At 39.4% G+C, this 27,188-nt stretch overlaps 1 protein-coding gene across 4 annotated transcripts in view; it reads right to left on the minus strand.

Moving 5' to 3' along the window:
* VWA8 (von Willebrand factor A domain containing 8) overlaps positions 1-24,291 on the minus strand; it is a 353,412-nt gene extending 329,121 nt beyond the window's left edge. For 2 of the 4 annotated variants that reach the window (XR_012010082.1, XM_072782924.1), the window contains exons 1-2: positions 24,132-24,291; positions 10,142-10,219 (exon numbers count right to left, since the gene is read on the minus strand). Coding sequence is in view for 1 of the 4 variants with exons in the window: in XM_072782924.1 (XP_072639025.1) it covers positions 10,142-10,219; positions 24,132-24,291 (238 nt within the window). In the remaining 3 variants the exon portion in view is untranslated. Of the gene's footprint in view, positions 1-10,141; positions 10,220-24,131 lie in introns of those variants that run through there. The other 2 variants (XM_072782926.1, XM_072782925.1) reach the window with 1 other exon arrangement.
* Positions 24,292-27,188: the final 2,897 nt, after the last annotated feature.

Below are 27,188 nucleotides of genomic sequence, written 5' to 3' on the forward strand. Positions count from 1 at the left end.
AAGGAAGGAAGGAAGGAAGGAAGGAAGGGAGGGAGGGAGGGAGGGAGGGAGGGAGGGAGGGAGGGAGGGAGGGAGGGAGGGAAGAAAGAAAGAAAGAAAGAAAGAAAGAAAGAAAGAAAGAAAGAAAGAAAGAAAGAAAGAAAGAAAGAAAGAAAAGGGAAGGGAAGGGAAGGGAAGGGAAGGGAAGGGAAGGGAAGGGAAGGGAAGGGAAGGGAAGGGAAGGGAAGGGAAGGGAAGGGAAGGGAAGGGAAGGGAAAATAGAAAGAAATTCATATCTAGGAAAGAGTACAGATAATTTTTTTAAGTTTTTTTTTAAGATTTTTTATTTATTTATTCATAGAGACAGAGAGAGAGAGAGAGAGAGAGAGAGAGAGAGGCAGAGACACAGGCAGAGGGAGAAGCAGGCTCCATGCAGGGAGCCTGACGTGGGACTTGATCCCGGGTCTCCAGGATCACACCCCAGGCTGCAGGCAGCGCTAAACCACTGTGCCACAGGGGCTGCCCAGATAAAATTTTAAACATAATCCTCCTCCTACCAAATAGATATTTACATACAGAACACAAACTATGTAACAGTTTTCCTACCTTCTCTCACCAGTGGATATTACCCCTCACTTCTGAAGTTCATTATAAAAGTCAGCTACATTCATCATAAGAAAAGATACAGAAATCAGGGGGAAAATGAGTGTTTTTTTTTTTTTTTCAATTATCATGTAAGGTGTTAAAATCTATTTTGTTAAGTTTTCTCTAGGTAAATACAACAGTTTCTTAAAGATTTAAGAGTCCCTAGGCTCACCTCCAGAAAAGAAAACCTATCAATTACAATATGATTAGGCATAACCAGTAAATAATGAACATTAAAAACAAATGTTCCTGACTCCCCCACTTCTAGTTAGGATGAAGAGAGTTGAAGAGAATTTTACTTTCAACCTAACAACCAGAACAGGGCAGTTGATCTGTAAAACTAAGTTTCCTAAAACCCGTCATAAAGCTAAGAATACAAAGAAATCTGAATGAACTAGATTCTAGAGAGTAAGGAGTAACTTCAGGGAGAGAAGAAACCCACAGCTTACTTTAATACCCAGTAGGATGGCAGGAGGAGGAGGAATCTGACCTAGGTGTATCAGGATAAGCAAGCTGAACTTTCAGCAAACTTAAAATGGCCACACACAAGGTGACATGACTAATCAACCTACTGAGAAGTTTCAGTCATGAGAGGATCTGCACCTACCCACTAACTGGCACAGGAGCGAACACTAATACCCAGACACAATGGCAAGAACGGAGAGGTTATTCTTCCTGAAGCATGCTGGACCTTTTGTGAGTCCAAGGCGACAAACCACAAGGCTGGGGATGGGACAGAAAAAGCAACAGAAATCCCTCCAAGGCGCTTCATGTCTTTATACCGTATAAGGCAGCAGTTCTCAAGGATGGTGCTGGGCAGAAATGCTGATATAAATTCTTCTGCAGCACTCTTGGCCTTCATTGATATGGCCTCTGGAGGCCAGAGGCAGGGCAACAGCATCAAGAGAGATCTGGGTTGAAGCAAGCGGAATATAGGACTAAATGGCAAAGTTCCCCAGCAATCCAAAGATGCAGCTCGACAAAGAGAGACTAGCCATGGTTTGTAGAGCTGAAAATTCAGCTAGAAAGCATAAAGAAAGCTCTGGAATCTCACCAGAATTCACATCCCAAACATTACTAAGAAAATCCTGATCTTTTCCTCAATACCTTTGAAGGCAGAGATAAATGGGATCTAACTAATCAACAACAAAGCCCAGTCCCAGCTCAAGCACGTATTAATTTGACTCAGCATTCCTCCTCCAGTGGTCCCCACGCCCCCCACCATAGACATGGGGCTGAGCAGATGAAGAGGCATGCCCTTTTTGGGCGTAAATATCATTTACTTCAGTCTCTACTTCTTTTATACACAATGTCTGGCATACAATAAAATATTATGAGACAGAGAAGAAAATGTGATCTATATTCAAAAATCAATAAAAGCAGTTCTAAAAATGGCCTATATGCTGGAATTATTAGACCATGAAAAATGTTAAAATATCACATGCAAAAGGAGGACAACACGAATGTATTCAAGTATGAGAGATGGAAAATATAAAGAAAAACTGAATGAATGTAGAAATGAAAAATATACTAGCAGAAATGAACGAATCAACAGGTGGGATGAACACAAGACTGTACAAAGCTGAAAAGAAAATCAATCAACTTAATTATGGTCAAGAATTTTCCAAAACCGATTAAACTTATTAACCCAGAGACTCAAGTTGCTCAGAGAAATGCAAAGAAGATAAATTCAAAGAACACACCGAGGTACACCAAAGCCAAACTTCTAGTTAAAAAAAGAAAAACTAAAAAGAAAAATTTAAATGCAGATAGAGAAAAAGGGCAAATTACAACTATTAGTACAACAAAAATGACAGCTGACTTTTTATTGGAAACAATAGAAACCAGAACATAATAAAATGGTTTCTTTAAAGCACAAAAAAGGAAACAAAACCCAAAACAAAACAAAAACTTGGCATTCTATATCCAGTGTGTTGGGGGGGGGGGGGGGGGAATTCCTTTGAAAATGAAAGCAAAATAAAAACACATGTTAAGATGAACAACAGATGAAGGGCACCTGGCTGATTCAGTCGGTAGAGCATGCAACTCTTGATCTCAGGGTTGTGAGTTTGAGTTCCACCTTGGGTGTAGAGCTTACTTTAAAAAAAAAAAAAAAAAAAAAAGAGGAGTGCCTGGGGGTTCAGGGGGTTAAGCAACTGACTCTTGATTTCAGCTCAGGTCATGATCTCGGGTCTTTAGATTGAGCCCTGCATCTGGCTCTGCACTCAGTGGGTGATCTGTTTAAGATTTTCTCTCTTTTCCTCCACCCCTCCCCCTGCTCATGCTCATGCTCCCAATCTCTCTCTCTCTCAAAATAAATGAGTAAAATCTTTAAAAAAAAAAAAAAGAAAAGAAAAGAAAAGAAAAAGACAACAGATGAGAGAATTCCTATCACAAGCCTACTAAAAAGAAGCGCTAAAAAAAACACTATTCTGGCTGAAAGGAAATGCTTTCAGATGGATGTCTGACTGCAGGAAGAAATGAAAAGCAACATAGAATATTAAAATATGGGTAAATATTAAAAACTTTAAAAATAACCTCTATTTTATACATATATATTAAATTTAAAATTCCATTGGTTGCCTAAAATAAAAAATAACAATATTGTGGTGTTCTTAGCATATGCAAAATTAAAATATATGATAGCAAGACTACCAAGGTTATGAGAGGTATAGGAAAGTATAGTGTTGAAATGTTACCATTGTTCCTAAAATATATCTTTATTTGAAAGTAGACTATGATAAGTTCAAGATGTATATTATGATCCCTAAAGCATCACTCTTCAATAGAGTACTGACTAGTCATGTGTTGCTATTTAAATTCAAGTTTAAATTAATTAAAATTAAATAAAATCTAAAATTAGTTTCCTTAACTGCACTGTTCACATTTTGAATGGTTAATAACCACATGTGGCTAGTGCCTGCTATAGTGGACAACACAAATATAGAATATATCCATCACTTCAGAAAGTTTCATTGGACTGAACTATACTGGAAAAAGAGGTGTAACTAGATAGCTAATGGAAGAGACAAAATGGAATATATTATCCCTGAAGAGAAGAAGGGATGTATATAAAAATATAAACAGGAGAAAGAGCAAAATACCATTAAGATGGTTGACTTAAACACATCTACATCAATAATTATATTAAATATAAATAGGGTGAACATTCTATTTCAAAGAAAGAGCTTGTCAGAATGGATAAATAAGCTGCTCATAAGACACACTTGAAATATAAAGGCACAGACTAGCTGAAAGTAAAAGAATGAAAAAGACCATACCATACAAACACTTAGCACAAGAAAGATGGTGTGGCTTACATTATTATCAGACAAAATTAACTTTAAGAAAAAAACTGTTACCAGACAAAGATAGCATTGCATAATAATAAAATGGACCATTTATAAAGAAGATATAACAATTATAAATGTGTCCATACCTATTAGAGAGGTTTGAGATATACAAAATAAAAATTAATAAAGGGAAAAACAGACAAATCTACAATCATTATAGAAGTTCTAACACCACTTTATCAGCAGTTGATGGAAGAGGTAGATAAAATCAATAAAAACATAAATGACTTGAACAATACTGTCAACACTGACCTAATTAATATTTATAGACTACGATACCCAATATCAGCAGAACACTAATTTTTTCAAAGTTTACATGAAACACTCACCAAGAAAGTCCATATGCTGATTGTTAAGTCTCAGTAATTCCAATTTCAAAGAACTAACTCTACAAAGTATGTTCTCTGACCATAATAGTATTAAATTAGATACTCTGAACATAATAGTATTAAATTAGAAATCAGTAACTGTAAGATAAAGAAAAACAAACCAAATACTGAAAATGAAGCAAACATACCTCTAAATAACCCCTGACCGAAGAAAAAATTTGTGATTTTTAGAAATATCTTGAATGGAATAATAATGAAAACTTAAATCATCATTTGTGAGGCAGAGCTAAAGTAGTTTAGAAAGGCAGGAAACAACACATGTTGGAGAGGATGTGGAGAAAGGGGAACTCTCTTGCACTGTTGGTGGGAATGTGACCTGTGCAGCCACTCTGGAAAACTGTGGGGAGGGTCCTCAAAGAGTTAAAAATAGACCTGCCCTACGACCCAGCAATTGCACTGCTGGGGATTTACCCCAAAGATACAGATGCAGTGAAACGCCAGGACACCTGCACCCCGATGTTTCTAGCAGCAATGTCCACAATAGCCAAACTGTGGAAGGAGCCTCGGTGTCCATCGACAGATGAATGGATAAAGCAGCTGTGGTCTATGTATACAATGGAATATTCCTCAGCCATTAGAAACGACAAATACCCACCATTTGCGTCAACGTGGATGGAACTGGAGGGTATTATGCTGAGTGAAGCAAGTCAATCAGAGAAGGACAAACATTATATGGTCTCATTCATACGGGGAATATAAAAAATAGTGAAAGGGAATAAAGGGGAAAGGAGAAAAAAATTAGTGGGAAATATCAGAAAGGGAGACAGAACATGAAAGACTCCTAACTCTGGGAAACGAACTAGGGGTGGTGCAAGGGGAGGTGGGCGGGAGGTGGGGGTGACTGGGAGACGGGCACTGAGCCAAAGGCAGACACTCAACCCCTAAGCCACCCAGGAGTCCCAGAACTAGAAAGTTCTTAAGAAAAAAACAGACTATCTTCACAACTTTGAGATAGGCAAAGATTTCTAAGACATAATAAACACTAATCATAATAAAAGATAAACTATGTAACCAAAACTTCTGCCAACTAAAAGATACCACTGAGAAAATGATTAGGCAAGCCAGAGACTGAAAAAAAGTATTCATAATACATATATATGACAAAGCATATATATGCTACTCTCTGTGTCTAGGGTCTATGAAAAACTTCTACAAATCAACAATAAAAAGGCAAACTGTTTTTTAAATAAGCAAAATATTTAACAGATATAACACGAAAGATACACAAATAACAAATAAGCACAGGAAAATATCTTTGACCTCATTACTCATCAGGACAGGCAAATTAAAACCATAATGAGAGGACGTGCACTACTAGACTTCTGAAAATCCACTCCTCCACAAAGGCAATGGCAATACTAGTAAAAATTGTCAAAAATCAATTGTTTCAGAAATCTAGAAATTAACAAGAGACTTTCAACAATCTGACAAGCATTTATCCAGGAAAAATGGGTGAACCTTAATATGAACAGTAAGTGCCATGGTCTTTTAACTTCCCCTGATCTCCCTCCCCAGCTTTGTGGAAATCTTTGAAAACCAACCACCCACAACGCTGGGGAAAACCAGCAGCCTGGCAACCACTGAATGGGACAGAACAGGGTTGCAGCTTCCTAACAGTCCTTCCCGTAGAAAACTATCCCTACTTGACTTCTCTAACAGCTCCCTGAAAAGCTCCTTTTTTAGAATTTGACTTCATTTGATCCACTCAGAGCTCAAAGCTCAGTGTGCAAACAACACTACCCAGGGTGTTTGTAAAAAAAAAAAAAATCAACAATTGTTTAACATCACAGCTGCCTGAGGCACCCAAACCAGTTGAGGCTAACAAAAGGATGAACAACACACAAACAAAACAACTTAAAAGGAAAAAAAAAGGGAATAAGATATCCAAAGGAAGGCTTGAAACATCACAGTGTATGTCTAGGAATCTAGAAGGCCATGCACATGTTTGGGAAAGTTATGAGAAGGGCCTCATGGCTCACCTCTGGTTGACACTGAAGCTTTGCACAAGCAGGAAGACATACTTAAAAGTTGCCTCTGGAGCTTCATGGAAATCATGCCCAACATGCACACTCAGGCCCTGGTCAAAGACTGGGAGAACAGATGTGTTTGAGGCATTTAAGAAATCTCTGTCCCATCACTGGCTGGCCAGTAAGCTAACTGAGCAGAAACCAGTGGTTGCATGTGACAGAGTATAGGCTTCAGAAAAACAATCTGTAAATCTGTATAAGTCATTAAATGAACAAGCAGAGAGAAACCAAGCCCGAGGCAGGCGGGGGAAGCTGATGTCCAGAGTTGTCAGATTATACTATTTAATAAGTCTACTCAAAAAAAATAGGAAGAAACACAAAGAAATAGTAAAATATAGCAGGCAGAGAAAAGAAGCAGCTATCGATAAAACTATTTTTGAATAAGTCAGACAGGGAACTTAGTAAAAAACACCTTAAATTTGCTTCTATAAATATGTTCTAAGAACCCAAACAAACCAAATCTAAAAACTTAGAGTATAATAATATCTCACTGGAAAATATCAATAAAGAAATAGATATTATAGGGATGCCTGGGTGGCTCAGTGGTTGAGCGCCTCCCTTCGGCTCAGGGCGTGATCCTAGAGACCCGGGATCGAGTCCCCATGCCTGCTTCTCTCTGTGTGTCTCTCATGAATAAATAAATAAAATCTTAAAAAAGAAAGAAAGAAACAAACAAACAAACAAACTATAGAGGTCAGAGGCAGTAAGATGACATATTCAAAGTGCTGGGGGGGGGGGGGGGGAACCTATCTGCCAAGAATTCATCAAACAAAAAAGGTAAAGTTAAGAAATTTCCAGATATGGGATCCCTGGGTGGCGCAGCGGGTTAGCGCCTGCCTTTGGCCCAGGGCATGATCCTGGAGACCCAGGATCGAGTCCCACATCGGGCTCTCGGTGCATGGAGCCTGCTTCTCCCTCTGCCTGTGTCTCTGCCTCTCTCTCTCTCTCTCTGTGTGACTATCATAAATAAATTAAAAAAATTAAAAAAAAAAAAAAAAAGAAATTTCCAGATAACCAAAATTGAGAAAATTAATCTATCCTACAAGATCTATCCTACAAGAAATACTAAAAGGAGTCCATCCTTCAAGCTTAAATGAAAGCACACTAGACAGCAACCCAAATGTACTCAAAGACACAAAGAATGCTAGTAAAGGTCACTACACATGTAAATATAAAGACAGGATAAACAACAAACAAAAAGACAGGATAAACATATTGCTATTTGTAATTCTTCCCTTCTCCTGATTTAAAAGATAACTTCAGGTAGTGATAATTAGAAAATTGTGATGAAAGACTTTAATGTATAAAGATATATTTCATATGACAATAACACCAAAAAGGGAAGTAGAAGGAAAGAGAGCTATATTAGAGCAAAGCTTTTTGTACACAATTGAAATTAAGTTATTATTAATAGGAACAAGTTTGTTTCAAGCTAAACTGTTAATTGTAATCCTTAGAGTGGCCTCTAAGAAAATAACTCAAAAAAATATAGTAAAAGAAAAGTGAGACAGAGTGGGAGGGGACAGACAGCAGAGTCATTAGGGAGGTAGAGTCATTGGAAACTTATGTTAGATGAAAGTGAGAGATTTCCCTCAAGGAGAACATAGTCTAGTGGAAGAATCTGAAGAGTGAACAATTATCTACTTTGTGTCCAATGACTAGAAAAAAGGAAGGAGAGTAACAGGAGATGAGGCTGAGAATAAATCGTGAAAAGTAAGGAGTGACCTTGGTTTCCAAGGTAGGAGGAGTCATTTAAGGAATTCTGAGAAAAGAAGATATGATTTTGAGCAAACAAGTGACTGCAAGTCATTATGGAGATGCATATCACAACGAGCTACCACCCCATACTGATGAAGATGGCTATGATAAAAAGGCAATAGTAAGTGTTGGTGAAGATATGGAGAAATTAGAACCCTCAGACATTGTGAGTGGGAATGTAAAATGGGGCAGCCTCTGTGGAGAACAGTTTGATAATTCCTCAAAATGTTAAACATAGAGTTACCATCTGACCTAGCAATTCTACTCCTAGGTGCATATCCAAAACATATGCCTGTCCAAAAACTTCTATGAATGTTCATAACAGTACCATCTGTAACAACCCAAAAGTAGAAATTAACCAAATGTCCATCAACTGATGAAGAGATAAGCAAAAAGCAGTAGAACCATACTAGAGAATATTATTAAGCCATAAGAGGAATCCCATACTGATAGGTGCTATGACACGGATGAACCTTGGAAACACTATGATAAATGAAAAAAGCTGATGCAAAGGCCACATATATTGTATGATCTCATGTATATGAAATATTCAGGGTAGGCAATCTACAGAAACAGAAAATATATTAGTGATTGCCAAAGGCTGGGGGGGGGGGGGGGGGGAGGGCAGCTTACAGCTGTCAGAGGACAAAACAAGGAGTGACTGTTAATTGGTACAAGGTTTCTTTGGGGTGTGATGAAAATGTTCTGAAGTTAGATAGGGGCATGGCTGCACAACTCTGTGAATATATTAAAAACTACTGAGTTGTACACTTTAAAAAGGTAAATATTGGGGAAGCCCGGGTGGCTCAGAGGTTTGGTGTCACCTTCGGTCCAGGGAGTGATCCTGGAGACCCGGGATCAAGTCCCATGTCGGGCTCCCTGCATGGAGCCTGCTTCTCCCTCTGCCTCTGTCTCTGCCTCTCTCTCTCTGTGTCTCTCATGAGTAAATAAATAAAATCTTTATAAACAAAACAAACAAAAAAAAAGGTAAACTTTTTAAAAAGGTAAGTTTTACATAAATCAATTATATCTCAATAAAGCTGTTGTAAAACAAAGGCATGGTAAGTTACTATTTCACACCTAGTAGAATGAATAAGCTCAAAAAGACTGGAAATTCTAGTGTTGGCAAGGATATAGAACATCACTGTTGGTCAAAGGGTAAAATAGCATAACTACCTTGGAGAATTGTTTGGCAGTGTCTTAAAAGTTAAACAGCCATCCATCCTATGACACATCAATTCAACTCCTAGTTATTTATTCAAGAGAAATGAAAAGTTATGACTACAATACTTGTACAGGAATGTTCATAGCACCTTATTCATAACAGTCTAAAAATGGAAACCCTCCAAATGTCTATCAACAGAACAGATAAACAAATTGTGGTATATTTATACAATAGAATACTACTCAGCAATTAAAAACAAATCGATAAACCCGGGAACATGGATGAATTCCAAAATCATTATCTTGTTGGAAAGAAACCAAATACACACACAGAAAAGCTTTATACTATATATAAAACTAAAGAACAGGCAAAGCTAATCCATCATGGTAGAAAAAAAGAACACTGGCTTCCAGAGCAGACCAGAGGGGAAGGAGCACAAAAGAATATTCAGGTGATAAAAGTAATCGGTGGTTATATAAGTTTATAAAATTACCAAATTAACTAAAATGAATACGTAAGATCTGTGCATTTTATTATGTGGACATTTTATCCCAACTTAAAAAAAGAAAGAGTAGTACATGAAAAAATAAATGCGTCACTGAAATATTTGAGGGTGAAGTGAAAGGATGTCTGGGATAGGTTTTAAATACTCCAGAAGGAAAAATAGGGGTCATTTAAAAGAAGACTGGCATATATCGATAAATGTTAAAACTGAATTCCAAGTACATCATGTTTATACTGTTATTTCTAGTTTTGCATATGCTGAAAATTCCCATAATGAAAAGTTAAAAGTTATTCATTCATAAATAAATGACTATTTCTTACTGTAGTTCTGTGGCACGAGTTCTGGGCTCTTAGGAGTTTTCAACTTGTAGGATACATCTCCAATATTAACTGTTTCACCTAAAAAGATAATAAGGAAACACACCATTACAAGAGACAAGAAAACCACCCACTATGCCTTTCCCAACCATGACCACCCCAACTATTATAGAAATGTACCACACACCTGTGTTTGGCCCCGTGGACATACGTGTCTACATTAACCACTACGTCCTCAAACTTGTATCCAAAGTATAGATTATATAATGGAAAAATGAAGCATTGGTGAAATTCACATTTTAAATGCTACATCAGCAAAAAAAAAGGCAAAGTACAATAGAATTTTATCAACTGGCCTTATTTTCTCATTAATAGCAATACTAGTAAAGTCAACAGCAACACAGAAGGATGTATTTTGTTTAAGATCATCCAAAGCACCCATAAGGTGACATCTTTAACACAATTTACAACCTTTTTATATCCTTATAGGTTCTTAATTCAACTCTATACAACTTGAAGTTTTCCAGCAATGTAATCCAACTTATTTCTAGGAAAGCTCCAGCCTATATGCCAAGAATTCCTACATGAAACAAGCAAAACAGGCAAAAGTTCTCACTTCTACATGGTTCTGATTTTGTTTCATAACATTACTGTTTGGTTGATCTTCTAAAGTGCAGGACTAAAACCAAAACAATCCCTGGTTTGCTCTCTCCAAGAGCAAAATAGACATACTGATCCCATCTGCACCTGGAACTTCATTTGTAAAAGGCTCAATGACACTTAGAGAAAGTAGCTGTGCAGGGCACTTCGATGGCTCAGTCAGTCAAGTGTCTACCTTCGGCTCAAGACATGATCCCTGGGTCCTGGGATCGAGCCTCACATCAAGTTCTCTGCTCAGAGGAGCCTGCATCTCCCTCTCCCTCTACTGCTCCCTGTTTGTGTGCTCGCTCACTCTCTCTCAAATAAGTAATAAATAAATAAAAATTTTTAAAAAGAAAAAGTAGTTGTGCAAAATACAACTTTCAGCATTGCCATCTGTGAGCTAGTTAGGTATCCCAGAGACTAAGGCCTTAAATCACTGTAATAATAACAAAAGCAGCCAAGATTTGTTGAATGATTACCATCTTCTAAGTACTTTATACATTCCCAGAATAACTATGTGAAACAGAGGCTTTACAAATGAAGAAATCTGTAACTCCATGTAAAAAAAAAAAAAAAAAAAAGGAAAAAAAATATTTTATAGATGAAGAAATATACTACAGCTATGTGGTAAGTTGAGAGGAAACATCATGTAAAACACAGATATACTTTCTAATACAGAAAACGTGTATATTTAGAGTGTAAATCAGACTTTTCCTCCGAATTAGTCTAGATTTCAACTAATACTTAATGAATACTGGCTATTTGGCAAATATTGTTATAGACATGTCATTTATGTTACTTCATTTATTTTTTTTAAAGATTTTATTTATTCATGAGAGACACAGACAGAGAGAGGCAGAGACACAGGCAGAGGGAGAAGCAGGCTCCATGCAAGGAGCCCGACGTGGGTCTCCAGAATCACGCCCTGGACTGAAGGCAGCGCTAAACCGCTGAGCCACCCAGGCTGCCCTGTGTTACTTCATTTAATCTTAACTCCAAGTAACCTGTGGTTCCCGTGAGTTATTTCCTATAACTGCTGTAGCAGAAACCCCATCTCAAGTTAGCCTAGTAAAAGTCACTGCAGTTTCTGTTGCAGCAGTTACGGGAGGGAGCTTCAGGACCTGTGGGTCACTGAAGAGACCCAGGCAAATAACTAGTCCACAGCATGGAGGGAAGGCAGTGGACAAACAGCAGTCACACAAAGTCACACCCCAGGATAAGTTCACTGAGACACTGCCCCTGGCACCCCTGGATCCGCACCTGGGCCACCATGACCAGAGGACTTTTTCCCCCATTTTCCTTTTGATATTTTTCAGACCTGTAGAAAAGTTGGGAAAGGACTATTTTAAGTTCCAGAAATCAGGATCCTTCATCTGTAGTCTAGTCTTCAGATGCATCTTCTAATAAGGACACTGCCCTCAGGTAAACTGTGGAGAACTCTGCATAGTTCCCTGGTGCCTCAAAGTCCTGGGCAGGGCATTTAACTGGCCGAGCCTTGGTTCCCAGCCCTGCTGCTGGGGGCAGGCAGGAGAAAGTGCTGACCCTCTGATTTCCAGGGTAAGGTGGGGGCCGGCCCTGCCTCCTTTCAAGACTTACACCATCAAGGATTCCACCTCTTTCTCCCTCTCTCAGCCCCCTCTCCTGTTTCCTTCCTACCTCACCATGACTCCTAATCTTCCTTGCTTGCTCTTCCTCTTCTCCTCAACTTGGTCTTTTCTAAGTCACTTTTCTATTCCACCTACCACATCTCCTTGATGAGCTCTTCCAGTCTTACGCCTTTTAGTGCGACCAGTGTATTACTGGCTCCCAAATTTATATCCCTGGCCCACACCACAGAACTCTATACAGGGAAAGCAACAGACACTGAGATGCCTAGTAGATGCTAAACCTAACATATTCAAAACTGTGCTTCTGATATTTCCACCAAAATGTGCGATATCCACAATATTCCCCAGTTCTGCTAATGGCAACTTAATTCCTCCAGGGGCTCAGATCAGGAATCTTGCAGCCATTCTTAACTTTTCTCTCTTGCCTCCTCAGAAAATCCCACTTACTCCACTTCTCACCATATTCTCTACCAGCATAATGTTGACCCAAGCCAGTTAGGGGTTTATTACTACTTACACTAATTTTCTCACTTGAAAAGCATTAACTCTCACCTACTGACAGTTCTCCTGTCACAACTCTTGCACCCTGCAGTTTATTCTTTTTTTTTAATTTTTATTTATTTATGATAGTCACACACACAGAGAGAGAGAGAGAGAGAGAGAGAGAGGCAGAGACATAGGCAGAGGGAGAAGCAGGCTCCATGCACCGGGAGCCCGACGTGGGATTCGATCCAGGGTCTCCAGGATCGCGCCCTGGGCCAAAGGCAGGCGCCAAACCGCTGCGCCACCCAGGGATCCCCCCTGCAGTTTATTCTCAACAGAGCAGACACAGTGATCATAATAAAATAAAAGTCAAAAAAAAACAAAACAGTCAAGTAGTACAAGTTCTCACTCCATCCTCATCTTTGCAATGGCCCAAAATGCTGTTCTGCTCTGGCTCCCCCATTTCCTCTCTAACCTCCTCTCCTGCTAGTGTCCTCCCAGCTTACTCTACTCTAGCCACACTGGTCTCCACACTATTCCTTGAACATGTCAGACGCATACTCATTTCAGGCTTTTGCACTGGGTTTTCCTACTAACTGAAATGTTTTTCCTAAACATATCCATTTATTGATCAGGGCCCCAGCAAAAGCGGATGCTACATTCAAACTGAGTAACTAAGGAGAGTATAATAAAAGAATAAAAGAGAGTATAATAAAAGTATAATAAAAGAATTTGTGAAAGTGGGACAGTGTTTAAGAAAACCAACAAAGATAGTGCAAGTATCCTGGGCTAGTAACAACAGAAAGCTATTCCCACCCCTCTCCCTGAAGGGGCCTAGTGGAAGCAGAAGGGGAGAGAAAGCAAACAGAGAGAGTGAGAGTACTTAGAAAGCTTCCTAAAAGGAGCTGTGACCTTTTGTGCAGGAACACAGCAAATCTACAGTGGCGACGTGGCAACGTAGAAGAGGGGAGATTAAACATGAAACAAAAAATTGACAGAACTAAAAGTAGAACTATGTAAATCCATCATCATACTTGAGTATTTTACTATATCTCAGTAACTGATGGAAGAATGAGAAAAAGAAATAGAAAGATACAAAAGTAAGAATAATGATTTCTCAGCCTTTGGCTAAGATTAATTAGAAAACAGAATAAGGGATCCCTGGGTGGCACAGTGGTTTAGCGCCTGCCTTTGGCCCAGGGCGCGATCCTGGAGACCCAGGATTGAATCCCACGTCGGGCTCCCTGCATGGAGCCTGCTTCTCCCTCTGCCTGTGTCTCTGCCTCTCTCTCTCTCTCTCTCTGTGACTATCATGAATAAATAAATAAAATCTTAAAAAAAAAATTCTCATGATTTTAAAAAAAGAAAACAGAATAAGGGGGCAGCCTGGGTAGCTCAGCAGTTGGAGACCCGGGATCGAGTCCCACGTCGGGCTCCCTGCATGGAGCCTGCTTCTCCCTCTGCCTGTGTCTCTGCCTTTCTCTCTGTGTGTCTCTCATGAATAAATAAATAAAATCTTAAAAAAAGAAAACAGAATAAGGAAGATCTGAAAACACTATTAAACACTCAATATAAATGACCTTTACTCAACACTACACCCAATGAGGACAGAATGCATTTTTTTTTAAATACACATGAAACATTCACCAACTAGATCTTAGGCTGGACCACAAAGCAAATCTTTAAAAATGTCAAAGGACTGAAATCATACAAAGTATGTTTTCTGATCAAAATGGAATTAACTGGAAATCAATAACAAAAAGATAACTGGAAAGTCTTTAAACATTTGCAAATCAAGCAAAAGGCATCTAAAAAATCTAAAGAAGCAATCACGATGGAAATCAGATTTGTTAAGAAATAAGGTAGTGATCAATTAGTCATATCTGCTGTAGGCAAAGAGGAAAATGACATTTGCCTTTCCAGCCTCAATGTTGGTATTCTTGGCCACCTTTTGTTACCATGCTATGCTTTTCCTGAATCACCTAATCTATGCCAATAGCCCAACTTTGACCTCTGTACAACTAAAGTCTTAAATGTCTCCTTTGGTTCAGATCTCTCTCCTGAGTTCCATACCGATCAGTAGGCTACTGGACACATTACTTACATATTACCTCAACTTTAGCATGAGAAAAACAGAACTCTAGATTTTCTGTTGTGTGTTCTCCAACCAGCCTCAACCAACTCTACCTCTTTTATTCCCATCTCAGTGACTGATGCTTTATTCCATGGCCTGAAAGGCCTATCCCTCTTTCACACCCCTTTTCCTTCAGACAACTACTCTTCAAATATCCTTATCTCCTCACTGAACTTACCCTATCTTTTCCTTCTGCACACTCTCCACCTCCATCAAGAGTCCCACTCCTGTCTTTCTGCTAGCATAGTACCTGGTTCATGTTTCTCACACTGTATTAGAATTATCAACTATTGTTCTTCTACAATAATTGTCTGTAGAGTGCATATTTTCTAAGGGTACAGAGCATGGCAGTCTTAAGGAGATCAGTTTTTCAGATCCTCACTTCCATGTGTTCTTCCCTAACACTGAACTGAGAATGGGCCCTACAGGTTCTCCATTCCCACAGGCCTTTTCAGGAGCCTCCCATCTATCTTACCATGGTGGACGGTGCATTGCTCCAGTGGGCTAAACAAATGAGGCATAGAACATTATGGTTTGGGAAAAGTCTCTTTTTAAAGACTATTCAAATCAACACACACCTGCCTAGGAATACTTTTCCATGTCTTATATATTCCTACTGAAAGTGAAGAACAGCTTTAGAAATGACTGGACTATCTTGGCCTGTGTCAAATAGAGTACATTGCAGAGCAGAGACGTGAGAGTTAATATTGTCAAATAATCCAAGCTGGGAGAGCTCTGAGTACAAAGCAAAGAAAGCTTCAAAAACTGGCTCTTCACATATTAAAGGTAAGGTGTTTTTTCAGCTTTTCTCAATACTTCTCTTGAGAACATACTGTTCACACACACACACATACACACACAAAGGCACCTCTGAACATCTGAAGCAGTACATATGATTGATGCTGATCCATTTTAATGTAACTGAAATAGTTTTCAATACTACCAAAATTTTCACAGTACACTAGATAAAAACCACAGAAAGAGCTTTTAAATGTTTCTTTCAGGTTGGATGTTTATCTTCCAAAAAGGCAGTTAAAAATTTATTCTCAAATGTTACCATGAAATATTCATTACAACTATACTCATTCCTCATCTTACAAAACGGTTCTTTTTTCTTACTATGAAAATGTTCTGTACTAGCTTCTGAACCAGTGAGTTTTCATTTCACTAAGTACAATGTCATAAGTTTGATCAGGAGTCTAAACAAACTGATGAATTTATTTCTGATGTTTATACATGACTTTAATTGTTCTCTAAAGCCCACATACAAAGTTCATTACACATTTAACAGATAATATCATGCCTTCTACCATAGTCCTCATTACACAAATAACTTATTTTAACTGCTGTTACATTATTTATTATAAATTATTAAAGAACAAAATTGCATTACCATATATCATGAAACAGGTAATTTAAATATGTAACCACTAGACTCCTTTATTCTTATCTTTAATGTATTTAGTAATCAAGCCTATAAAATGTGGCCCGTAATTCATCTTTCAGTGGCTTTTTTTTTTAATTTTTTTTAATTTTTATTTATTTATGATAGAGAGAGAGAGAGAGAGGCAGAGACACAGGCAGAGGGAGAAGCAGGCTCCATGTACCAGGAGCCCGACGTGGGATTCGAACCCAGGTCTCCAGGATCGCGCCCTGGGCCAAAGGCAGGCGCCAAACCGCTGCGCCACCCAGGGATCCCCTTTCAGTGGCTTTTAAAACATTCTCTAAAATATATATTAACATTCATTCGAATTGAAAGGAAAAATACTTTTTTTCTGTCATAAAGTCTAATTTAGCTGATTGAATTGATAGTTACAGATTACTTTAATTATGAAAACTAAAATTTAAAAAAAAAACAACTAAAATTTGATGAAAAATTAAACAGGTGATAAAAGCATTTTCTCAAAAAAAATACTGTATTGGCAAAGGTACGCTGAATGAAGGGTTTTAATTTTATCAACTCTTTCTGATTAGACTAAACAAGCAGCCTCTTTGTGCGGAAATAACCATAGCCATTTGATAAATTTTGGTAAAGGCGTTCTACTGATCCTCCCAGAAACCGAGGCAGGAGTGATTCTAGTGGCTAGGTCAGTGACTCTACTTACAAGTCAAGTGGCATCCAATTCTTTGCTATGAACAAAACTGAAAAGGCTATAATTAAGTTGTCAAATAAAATAACATTTTTGAAAATCAACATTTTGATTTGGCTCAGACCTAAAAAGTCTAAAAAGAACTAAGTGATATTGGTATATCAAAATTATTTACATGCAGTAATAATAATATTCAGTTAGGGACTATTAATTAGACTAATTAATATTTAACTGGGGGAAAGCACCACTCATGTTATTAATAGGTCTGTTTCCACAAAATTTTAGGTTTTTTAGAAATTTGAAACATATTTATATTCTTTTGAACTGTGCTTTAATTGTAATGATATGTTTGAACATTAGATATTTTTGTTGCAGAAAAATATGATAAAGACAAAACATTTCAAGAAAAAATATTAAGATAAAATTATGAGTAAGTGTAATTGAAATACAAATTCAAGGAGATAAAAAATGCAAACTTTCTGATTTTTTCTCTTTTTATCTATTTTTCAAAACAGAGCTAGTAGCTAACAAATTACTAGGATATTCTGATTCCAATTAAAAGATATACTTTGACTTGTTAACAATCTTTGTTTTAAATGTCAATATTTACAACATACTGCAAAACACCATACTCTGCAACTATCTATCCTTGTCAGGAAAATTTCTAGATATCAACTTCAAAATATACAAAGGGATACATGTTTGCTAAGTCCTTTTAGGAGATAAGTGAGAAAAATGTTTGAAGAGCACTGTTCGGTCTAAAAATTCTGTGGGCAGGGCCTAGGTTTTAATGATCTTTGTACTCACAGTGCAAAAAGTAATATAGTAAACCAAGTAGGTATTCCATAAATGTTTGATAAATGAATAAATGAAAGATTATATCTTTTAATTAAATCCTGTTTTCTTAATTGGGTACTGTTTTAAGCCCTGTTTCACTGATTTTCTGCATTCTTTGGTAACAATCTCTCTTCTAAAATGCTCACAAAGATCATTCATTTAAATGAAGTAGTGAGTATTAATCCATAGGGGAATGGAGATACTGATCATAACACAATAGGTAACATAACTTTGGCAGAAGAAAGTAACGTATACCTTTCCTCAAATATACTATTTTGGTTAAGTGCAATAATTTTTTTTAAAGATTTTAGTTAATAATATAAGATATTCATTATGGAAACTGTTAGAATAACTAGAAGGAATTAACCAGTAGAGACTTATAGAATATGCTGCTTAACATTTAATTACATTATTACAAATAATGCAAAAAAACAAGCACGCATAACTCAGATTAACCTAAGTCTCTGTATAGCACAAACTATCACACAGATACTGCTACCAATAAACTGATAGATACTCTATTCAGGCATGGAAAGTTGGACTTGAAAATGAAAAGCCCTGAAAAGAATCCAAAAGATAAAATCTTCCAAATAAAGTTAAATTTAAGGCTCATTTAGAGTAATAAGGCTTGCTTTTTTCACTTGCAATGCTCCTAATTTAAAGGAATTTCCCAAAGATTCGTAGGAAAATAATTTCTATATTCAAACAATAATTAATAGTATCTTTTAAATAATACTTATTCTTGTACAAACCCCTTTGGATATTATGTACGTGATGTTTAGCAGACAGCTATTTTGTTTTACCTGCTCAATATTATTTTCCCGTTGGACAAAAGAATTCCTCACTTTAGTGGGGAAGCTCATCCCATTTGGTTCAGGTAGAGTACCACTCATCCCACCTTTTACCCCTGCACCAAAATCTCCAGAAGTAAGTATCCTGCCCAACCCTTGACAGAACATTCCACCATCTGGCCACAATGATTGGTTTAGAGATGGGCACATGACCCAAGGTTGGACAATAATTGTTCTCACAAGGATTTTTGTCAGAGCTCACAGGAAAAGATATTCTCTCTTCTTCTAACAGTGTGAAATGTAAGGACAATCAAAACCTAGGGCTGTCAGTATGGCTCTCATTGCTACCATTTGAAGAAATCCTGGCAGATGTTGAGACCAATACAGCAAAAAGTAAATCCAACAAATGGAGAGTGGAAAGTGGGGGAACAGTGGGGAAAGGCAGAGAGAACCCAATCCCTAAGGATGTTTGAACATCCCACATCTAGCCTGCAACCACTGGACCTCTCAACTATGTGAACCATATTTTTCTATGCACATTTTCCCCTGAGGGAAGGGAATAACTCTTGGTTAAGAATCACTGATTTAGTGTACCTTTTTTTTTTTTTTTTCAGTACAAAACTTAGACCCAAGAGAAAACCAAATTTATTCGCAATTTCCAGATTAATCTTCATGTTCCTACCACAGGTCTTCCCAACGATTTATTAGGTTACAATTGCTGGGGGATTTTACTGCTAAATGCTTATCATAGAAGGGTCACAATGCCCTCAGAGTCAAAATAGCCTGCTCCAGGTTCAAAGTAGTTAATAATTTCCCCAAAGTTCAATACCTAGTAAACACTGAGCTAAGACTTGAACCATAGTATAGTTTTTCCCTTCACACTGCATTTCTCAGTTGAAGCAAGAGTTCTCTATTTCCCCTCACCAGAGTCATTAATTCTATTGTAGCCCAAGAATAAAATCTTAAAATCACAAAAAAAAAAATGATTTCTGGATGGATATCTATTGCACTTTTTATATATTTAAAAAATAGACAACCTGTAGCATCTGACTGGCTCAGTCAGTAGAGCATCTGACTCTTCATCTCAGGATTGTGAGTTCAAGCCCACACTGGGTGTAGAGATTACTTAGAAAAAATAAAAATAAAAATAGACAACCTGAATGTCCAAGAATGGGAAACTGGTACAATAAATTATATGGATAAATATAAGAGCTTAATATCCACCTAAAATAATCATGTATGGCAATATTTATCACTGCCAATATGCTCACAATAATGAGTGAGAATAATAAAATATACATTATCCCACTTTTAAAAAAAGAAATGTGTATTTGTACAAATATTATATGCATTTTTGAATGTCTAATAATATTAACAATAAAAAGTTGACAATTATGACTTTGCATGGGAGAATTAGTCCTTAGGGGATTTATATTTCACTTTTCTACGATGAACAAAAATTTCTTCTATGAAAAGTATTTTTAAATATTTTTCTTTTTTAAAAAAATATTTTATTTATTTATTCATGAGGCAGAAACATAGAGGGAAAAAGCAGGCTCCTCACAGGGAGCCCGATGCAAGACTGGATCCCGGGACTGACTAAGATCACACCCTAAGCCAAAGGTAGACAGACGCTCAACCCCTGAGCCACCCAGGTGTCCCTATTCAACCACATTTAAAAAGCAGAAGAAAGAAAAATTGTGCTAAAGAAATCAAAAAAGATTTAAGTGGATGAATGAGCTTCCAATTGGTGCTGTCACAAATGACCACAAACTTGGTATCTTCAAACAACATAAATTTTATCTCTTACAGTTCTGGAGGGCAGAAGTACAAAATCGGTCCCAGGAGTATAAACTCAAGGAATGGGGAGACATTCACCTCATTCATCTGTATGAGCCAGAAGTCTGATGCAAATGACTTGTCAATATTAGTCATGTATCAGTAAATCTGAAAAGCTCTGGTAATAAATCTTTATATTATGTTTTCTTTTTTTTTTAAGTTTTCATTTTTATGCACACGACTGTGTAATCTCAGAGCAATACAATATTAGTATTAACCATTTTAGCGTGTACCACTTTTTTTTTTTTTTTGCTTCATTGAATTGTTTGGTACCTCCAATTAAATGAAAGAAACATAACTTGGAACTTTCCCATCACAGAGCAGGACTTCAAGTTCTCACCTTGAAAGATGAAAGAAGGTGCTGATTCCTACCATGCCTTCATCAATTGTAGGAAATATCCTTTATTTCTGAAGAGTTTTTATTTTCATTATGAATTGTTGGTGTGTGTTATCACAAGCTTTGTATCTGTTGTTATTTCTTAATCAAAAAAAATTTTTAGGTACAGCAGACATATAATAGTATATTAGTCCAACATAAGGAGTCAACAATTATATACATTATGTAATGCTTAGCATATAAAGTACAGTTATCATGCATCACACAAAAAAATTATCATAATGTTACTGAGTATATTCTTTAACTGTATTTTTCATCCCTGTGGCTCATTTGTTATATAATAAATATTTCTTTAAACAAATTTATTTCATACACAAAGTCATAAAGATAAGACAGTGAATCCTTTTAATAACAATGTTGTTAAATGACAGCACTAAACATATTATGGTGGATTTATACAGGTACGTTTCCAAGTTTATCACTTGATCTTGCTCCATGGTATATCTAAACCTATTTAATGTCAGAATCCTACTGAACCAACCTATTTGGCTCCATCCATGAGAACACCAATAATCTTTATTGAAAACTTTTTACAGTAGCTTACAAGGATGTAAGCCTCTTTGTTCCTAAAACTAAAAGAAAATACTAACTGAAGTGTAAAGAGGCATTAAAAATTTATAAATTGTGGACACTTGAACTATCCAATAGCAAAGGATAAAAAGCAGTGGGTTTGGGGATTTTTTTTTTTTTAACATAAAAGACCCCCTCTTCCATCTGCTTACCAGGCTTTGTAAAGCTCCTATCTTGAAGACCCACAAGGCATTCCAGCCTCTTCTGCTCCTTCTCTGTATGAATTTTAGCATTATGAGTCACTGAGTGCTCATTATGTACAAAACGGTGACAGGCACCAAAAGGAATATAAAGATAAGTAAGACATACATACATTCCAGGAGACAAGAACAGTATACGATGTGAATCTATTGTTTCTGTACCTTGTAGCTCTTTTTCCAAACTGCTAGCAAGCAAGGTCAATTACACAGAGAAATGAGTTACTGACACAGACAGGTGAGTTACTGGTCACATGTGTCTATGCAGCTGGGAGCATCTCCCCAACCTAAACTGTAACTGATTACAGCATAGTGCTATTTGTGGTTTTATTTTATCTGTGTATGACCTCTGGTTCAAAATGAGACATTCCAACCTTGATGGCCAACATTCATGTCCTCGGATAGCCAAGAGCCTGCCTCCTGTTTACCTGGCTCTCAATTTTTTTTTTTAATAGAGCCCACATCTCTGGTGAGGATCCAATGGCACTGATCCAGTCCTCCTTCCTTCAACTTTGCAACAGCAAGGCAAGTAGGTGTAGCACAATTTACTCCCTGTGGTCTGATCCTGCCAAGGTCAGTGACTGAGTCTAAGAAGTTAGTTAATATGTTGTCTGTAATGTGTTCATGAGTCTCACATTTGAAGCAAACCCTGCACTTTGATTTGCTGAACATAATTTTTTAAGTTTGTATGAATCAACTTTTTTCCATATGCCTACTCAACTAGTTCTAACAATTCTAGACCTAAAGTGACTGGTTTCATTTCACCTAAAGCCAAGGAAACGGAATAACTCTTGTAGCTGAAAATGAATATACTAAGAATCATAAAGAAGTTAACTTTTATTGAACATTAATATGTGGCAGGAATTATATGAATCAAATCCTCACAACAATCCTATCAAATATACTCTCCTTACCCTCATTTTACAGTTAAGAAAACTAGGACACAAAAGTAAGCCACCCACCCTCAAGTCTCCATATCCAGACGGTGCAAAAATGGACTCCAACTCATTTGTTTAACTCCAAAGCCCAAGTTATAGATTATGCTGCACTTCTACCCTTGTCCTCTCTGCTTTCTAAGACAAAGAAGCAACAAACAAAAACCTCTATCAAACAAACACCCTAGAGTCAAAATAAGTGGTAAAGAGGCAAAACTTGAAATCACAACTCTACACAGGAAAAAGAAAAAAAAAACATTTGTTCAATGAATGAATGAATGAATGAATGAATGGAATGTATGGGACCTAAACTTCACCACAAGGAAAATGATTGGGGTGGGGTTGGAAGACAAACAAGGAAACCTGCAACTTCCTAGTAAAAACCTCCATTATTCTAAGCAACAATGACACTGGCAAAATATTGCTTCCAATCACCTTGCCATTCAAGAGCCACAACACACATCCCTCTCCTTAAACAGCACAAATGCTGACTCCGACATAAAACCAAACCAAATCAAACAAAAACAAGATTCCTAAAACCAGCTCTGGTGGATGCAAACAAACCAACCAACCACACACACACACACACACACACACACAAAAAGCAAAACAAACACCAAAAAGCTGAGCTTAGAAATCAGAGCAATGATTCTAAAGCTGTCACTAGTTAGGGGTGTGATCGCCTCCAAGACACTTTTTCTCTTCTGAGTACCTGAGTCTCAGGTACTCAACTGTGCACTCATGAGTCTTAAAATTAAGTTGTGGGGCACCTGAGTGGCTCAGCAGTTGAGCACCTGCCTGCAGCCCAGGATGTGACCCTGGAGGCCCGGGATCGAGTCCCACGTCGGGCTCCCTGCATGGAGCCTGCTTCTCCCTCTGCCTCTCTCTTTCTCTTTCTCTCTCTCTCTCTCAAATAAATAAATAAAATCTTTAAAAATAAAAAAACACATAAAACTAAGTTGTGACTTTCAGCTCTAACAAGATGTGAGCGCTGTGAGAAAGGAAAGCCCCCTGGAAAATTCAGAAAGGCTTGTGTTATACATTTAAAACACTGTAACGATGGGGCGGATCCTGGGCGAGAAGGGGTGCACCTGCCGAGCCGCCACTAGCCCCGGCGGGCAGAGGACGCAGCCCGGCCCCCAGGCCGCCGACACTCGGAGGGCAAGGTCAAGCCCGGGTCTCAACAATTCCCGAGGGCTGCGGGCTGCCTTCACCCCAAACCGGCATCGGGGGGTACGGCGGCCGCGGCGGGGGAGGGGAGCGCGCTACCCCGGGTCACCCCCGGGCTGCAGGAGGAGGCCCGGAGAGCGCAGGCGCGCGGCCCCGCGTCACACAGCACCGGCCGCGAGAGGCGGACGCGAGCCTCGGGGTCCCGGCTTCCCGCGCTTCCCGCGCTTCCCGCGCGGCGCTCCTCCCGAAGCCCAGCAGCAGGGGGAGGGGTGCGGAGGAGCGCGGGGCGTCGCGGGGTTACCTGTGTCGGCCCCCGCCCCGGCCTGCAGCAGTCGGACCTCCGCCCGCCCGGCGCCGCCGGGCCTGCCCCGCACCACCTGCCGCAGGAGCAGCCGCACGCGCCGCGCCGCCGGGCCGCCGGGGCCGCCGGGCGCGCCGAGGAGCAGGAGCCGGGACTGCATGGCCGCCGCGGGGAGGGGGGCGGGGGGCGGAGCTGCGGCGGCCGGGGAGCGGGTCCCCGGCGAGCGGCGTCCGGGACCAGGCAGCGGAGGCGGCGCGGCGAGAGGGACCGGAAGCGGCGCCGGGTCCGCCGGAAACTCCTTCCCCCGGGCGCCGCGGGCTCGGCCGTGTGGGGCCCGTGCGGGCGCAGGGACCCCGCGGAGCGCGAGCCCCGGGAGCCCGCCCCCGCCCGCGGCGCCGGGGAAGCCCGGCTGCGGAGCTCGCCTCGCGCACCTGCGAGCGCTCACCTGCCTTTGCCCGGCCGGCCTCGCTCGTCCCCTGCAGGCCCGCAAACTGGGTCCGGGTGGGGGGGACGCCTACGGGTTTTAGGAGCGCTTGCTGGTGCAGCTCCCGGGATCCTTGTACGCGGCTCCCTCTCTCCATCAGCGGCCCCGTCTTATCATTATTGTGCGCTTTCCTTGCGAGCTGCTTCACACCATACCTGTTTCCATACACTGTATTTTTTTTGCATAGTGTCTTTTTATTTTATTTTATAAATATAAATAAAAATTTATTTATTTTATAAGTAAAAATAAAAATAAATATGCTTATTTTTTATTTATTTATCCATGAGATCCAGAGAGAGAGAGAGGCAGAGACACAGGCAGAGGGGGAAGCAGGTTCTTTGCAGGAGCCTGATGTGGGACTCGATCCCGTGACCCCGGGGTCACGCCCTGAGCCCAAGGTAGGCGCTCAACCGCTGAGCCCCCCAGGCCTCCCTCCACACACTGTTTTAAAAGCCTCGTCCTTTATTTTTCTCCCCCTATCTGTTGATTACCACGTCTTGTATGCTAAATGCAGAAGTCACATCTTTAATGATACATACAAATCGCCGGAATGTGAGAAAGGACCCACATCAAGCCCCTGTTGAGGCGTTCTACAGTGGAAGAGTCAAGTAAATATAACTTATGTCTCTAGAGAAAAAAAGTAAGGACGCTGGCTGAAGCTGGCTCCCTGTTGTGCATGCCAAAGGCAAAAGGGGGCCTACCCAAAGCCAGCTAAGCCTGATCTAATTATACAGCATCCCCAAAATGTCAGGAGTGAACGGGCCAAGGGTTTAAATCGGTTTGTTTGCACGGGTGCAGGACAAACAGCAACAGAACAGCAGAAAGAATGCAGAAGGCTTCACCTGCAGCTAGAGGCCTTGGTAATTCTGGAGCTGTCGCTATCTTTGACTCTACATGGAGCACTGACTATGTCAGGACCCTGTGAGGGGTGCTGAGAGGTGATAGGTGGCCATAAAAGATAAACTGAGCTGGATGAGGCTTTGTGCATCTTGCCGAGGACTTGGACCTAAGCGGTGAAGGCTGAAACAGACTTCTAACCTAGTTAGGACATAGTGAAAATAAGGGTAAATGTTTGCAAAGTGCATTACAACATGGTTTCATGCATGTGTTCTCATATGATCTTCAGCTCTCTGAGACTGCTGGGGGAAAATGATGGAAATGTAGGATGTAACAGTGTACGAAATGTTTTCCCCACCTTGAGTTCATTCTATGTGCCAGGCATTATGCTAAACACTCCCATGCAATACTTCATTTCACACTATGATTGAGGTGCTGTTATTATCCTCTATTCTATAGGTGAGGACACTGAGTCTGGAAACGTTTAGTCTTTTTTTTAATATATTATTTATGTATTCATGAGGGACACAAAGAGAAGCAGAGACATAGGCGGAGGGAGAAACAGGCCCCCCAGGGGGTGTTGGATGCGGGATTCAATTCCAGGACCCTGGGATTACTACCTGAGCCAAAGGCAGAAGCTCAACCACTGAGCCACCCAGGTGCCCCTGGAAAAGTTAAGTCTTGATCAAGACATCTGTATGTAATCTTGCTGGAATGCACTTGAAACAGTAGAAGAATAATCTGAGGTAACTGAGCAAAATGAATGATGTAAGCTCTAAGAGCTCTTGGAGTTGAGACAATGGGGAAATCAATACAGGTTACAGCATTCAATCATTCAGCAACACTTTTTAAGCAACTATAGTACAAACAGTACCCTGCTAGGTACTGTGTAGCAATGGCTCATTTCAAGTACAGAAGACAAATACAGAAATGAAGAATTATGATACAATAAAATACATGTTTAGGATGTTCAGACTCAAGGGGTAAAGTGCTTCACCAGGGAGAGGTCAGTGAGGTTTCAGAGAGAATGTAATGTTTAAAATGAGTCTTAAAAAATAAATTACATACATACATACATACATACATAAAATAAAAATGGGTCTTAAAAAACACTTGAGAGTGTTCAAGTGGAGAAAAGGGTAAGTCATATTTGGCAGAAGGAAGAGCATGTACAAAGGTACAGAAAGCTGGAAATATGTGGCAAGACTGAGAATCAAAGTGATTCACTGTGTCTGGAGGTCAAGTATGTCAAGTTTGTGGAGATAAGACTGGAAAGAGAAATTGGGGCCATGTTTCATGTAAAGTGAAAGAGTTTACATATTACCCTCCAGGAAGTGCCAAAACGAGGATATTTTAGAATGACAAATCTGCAATGTGAAGGAAAAATTTGAGCCAGAGGAAAGGTAACACCTGAGGTTTACTGTGAATGCTAGTTTAGACTTGGATAAACAAAGAAGTGTGTATGGGGTGTGAGCAGAGGCTTACAGTCCTAACAAGCAAGTCCTGACAAGGACAATGATACCAGTCAGGTGAGAAGGGCATAATCTCTAGGAGAGCAGGGGAGGGAAGAAAAGATTATACAAAGAAGAATCTTGAATGGCAGGGATGAAGTTGGAGAGTTAGACGTCACCATACAGGCAGCTTGGGCAACCACTGGACGTTTTGCTCATGTTTTTTTTTTTTAAGATTTTATTTATTTATTCATAGACACAGAGAGAGAGAGAGGCAAAGACACA

Source organism: Canis lupus, chromosome 17, assembly GCF_048164855.1.
Source record: "Canis lupus baileyi chromosome 17, mCanLup2.hap1, whole genome shotgun sequence".
Classification (NCBI taxonomy): Eukaryota; Metazoa; Chordata; class Mammalia; order Carnivora; family Canidae; genus Canis; species Canis lupus.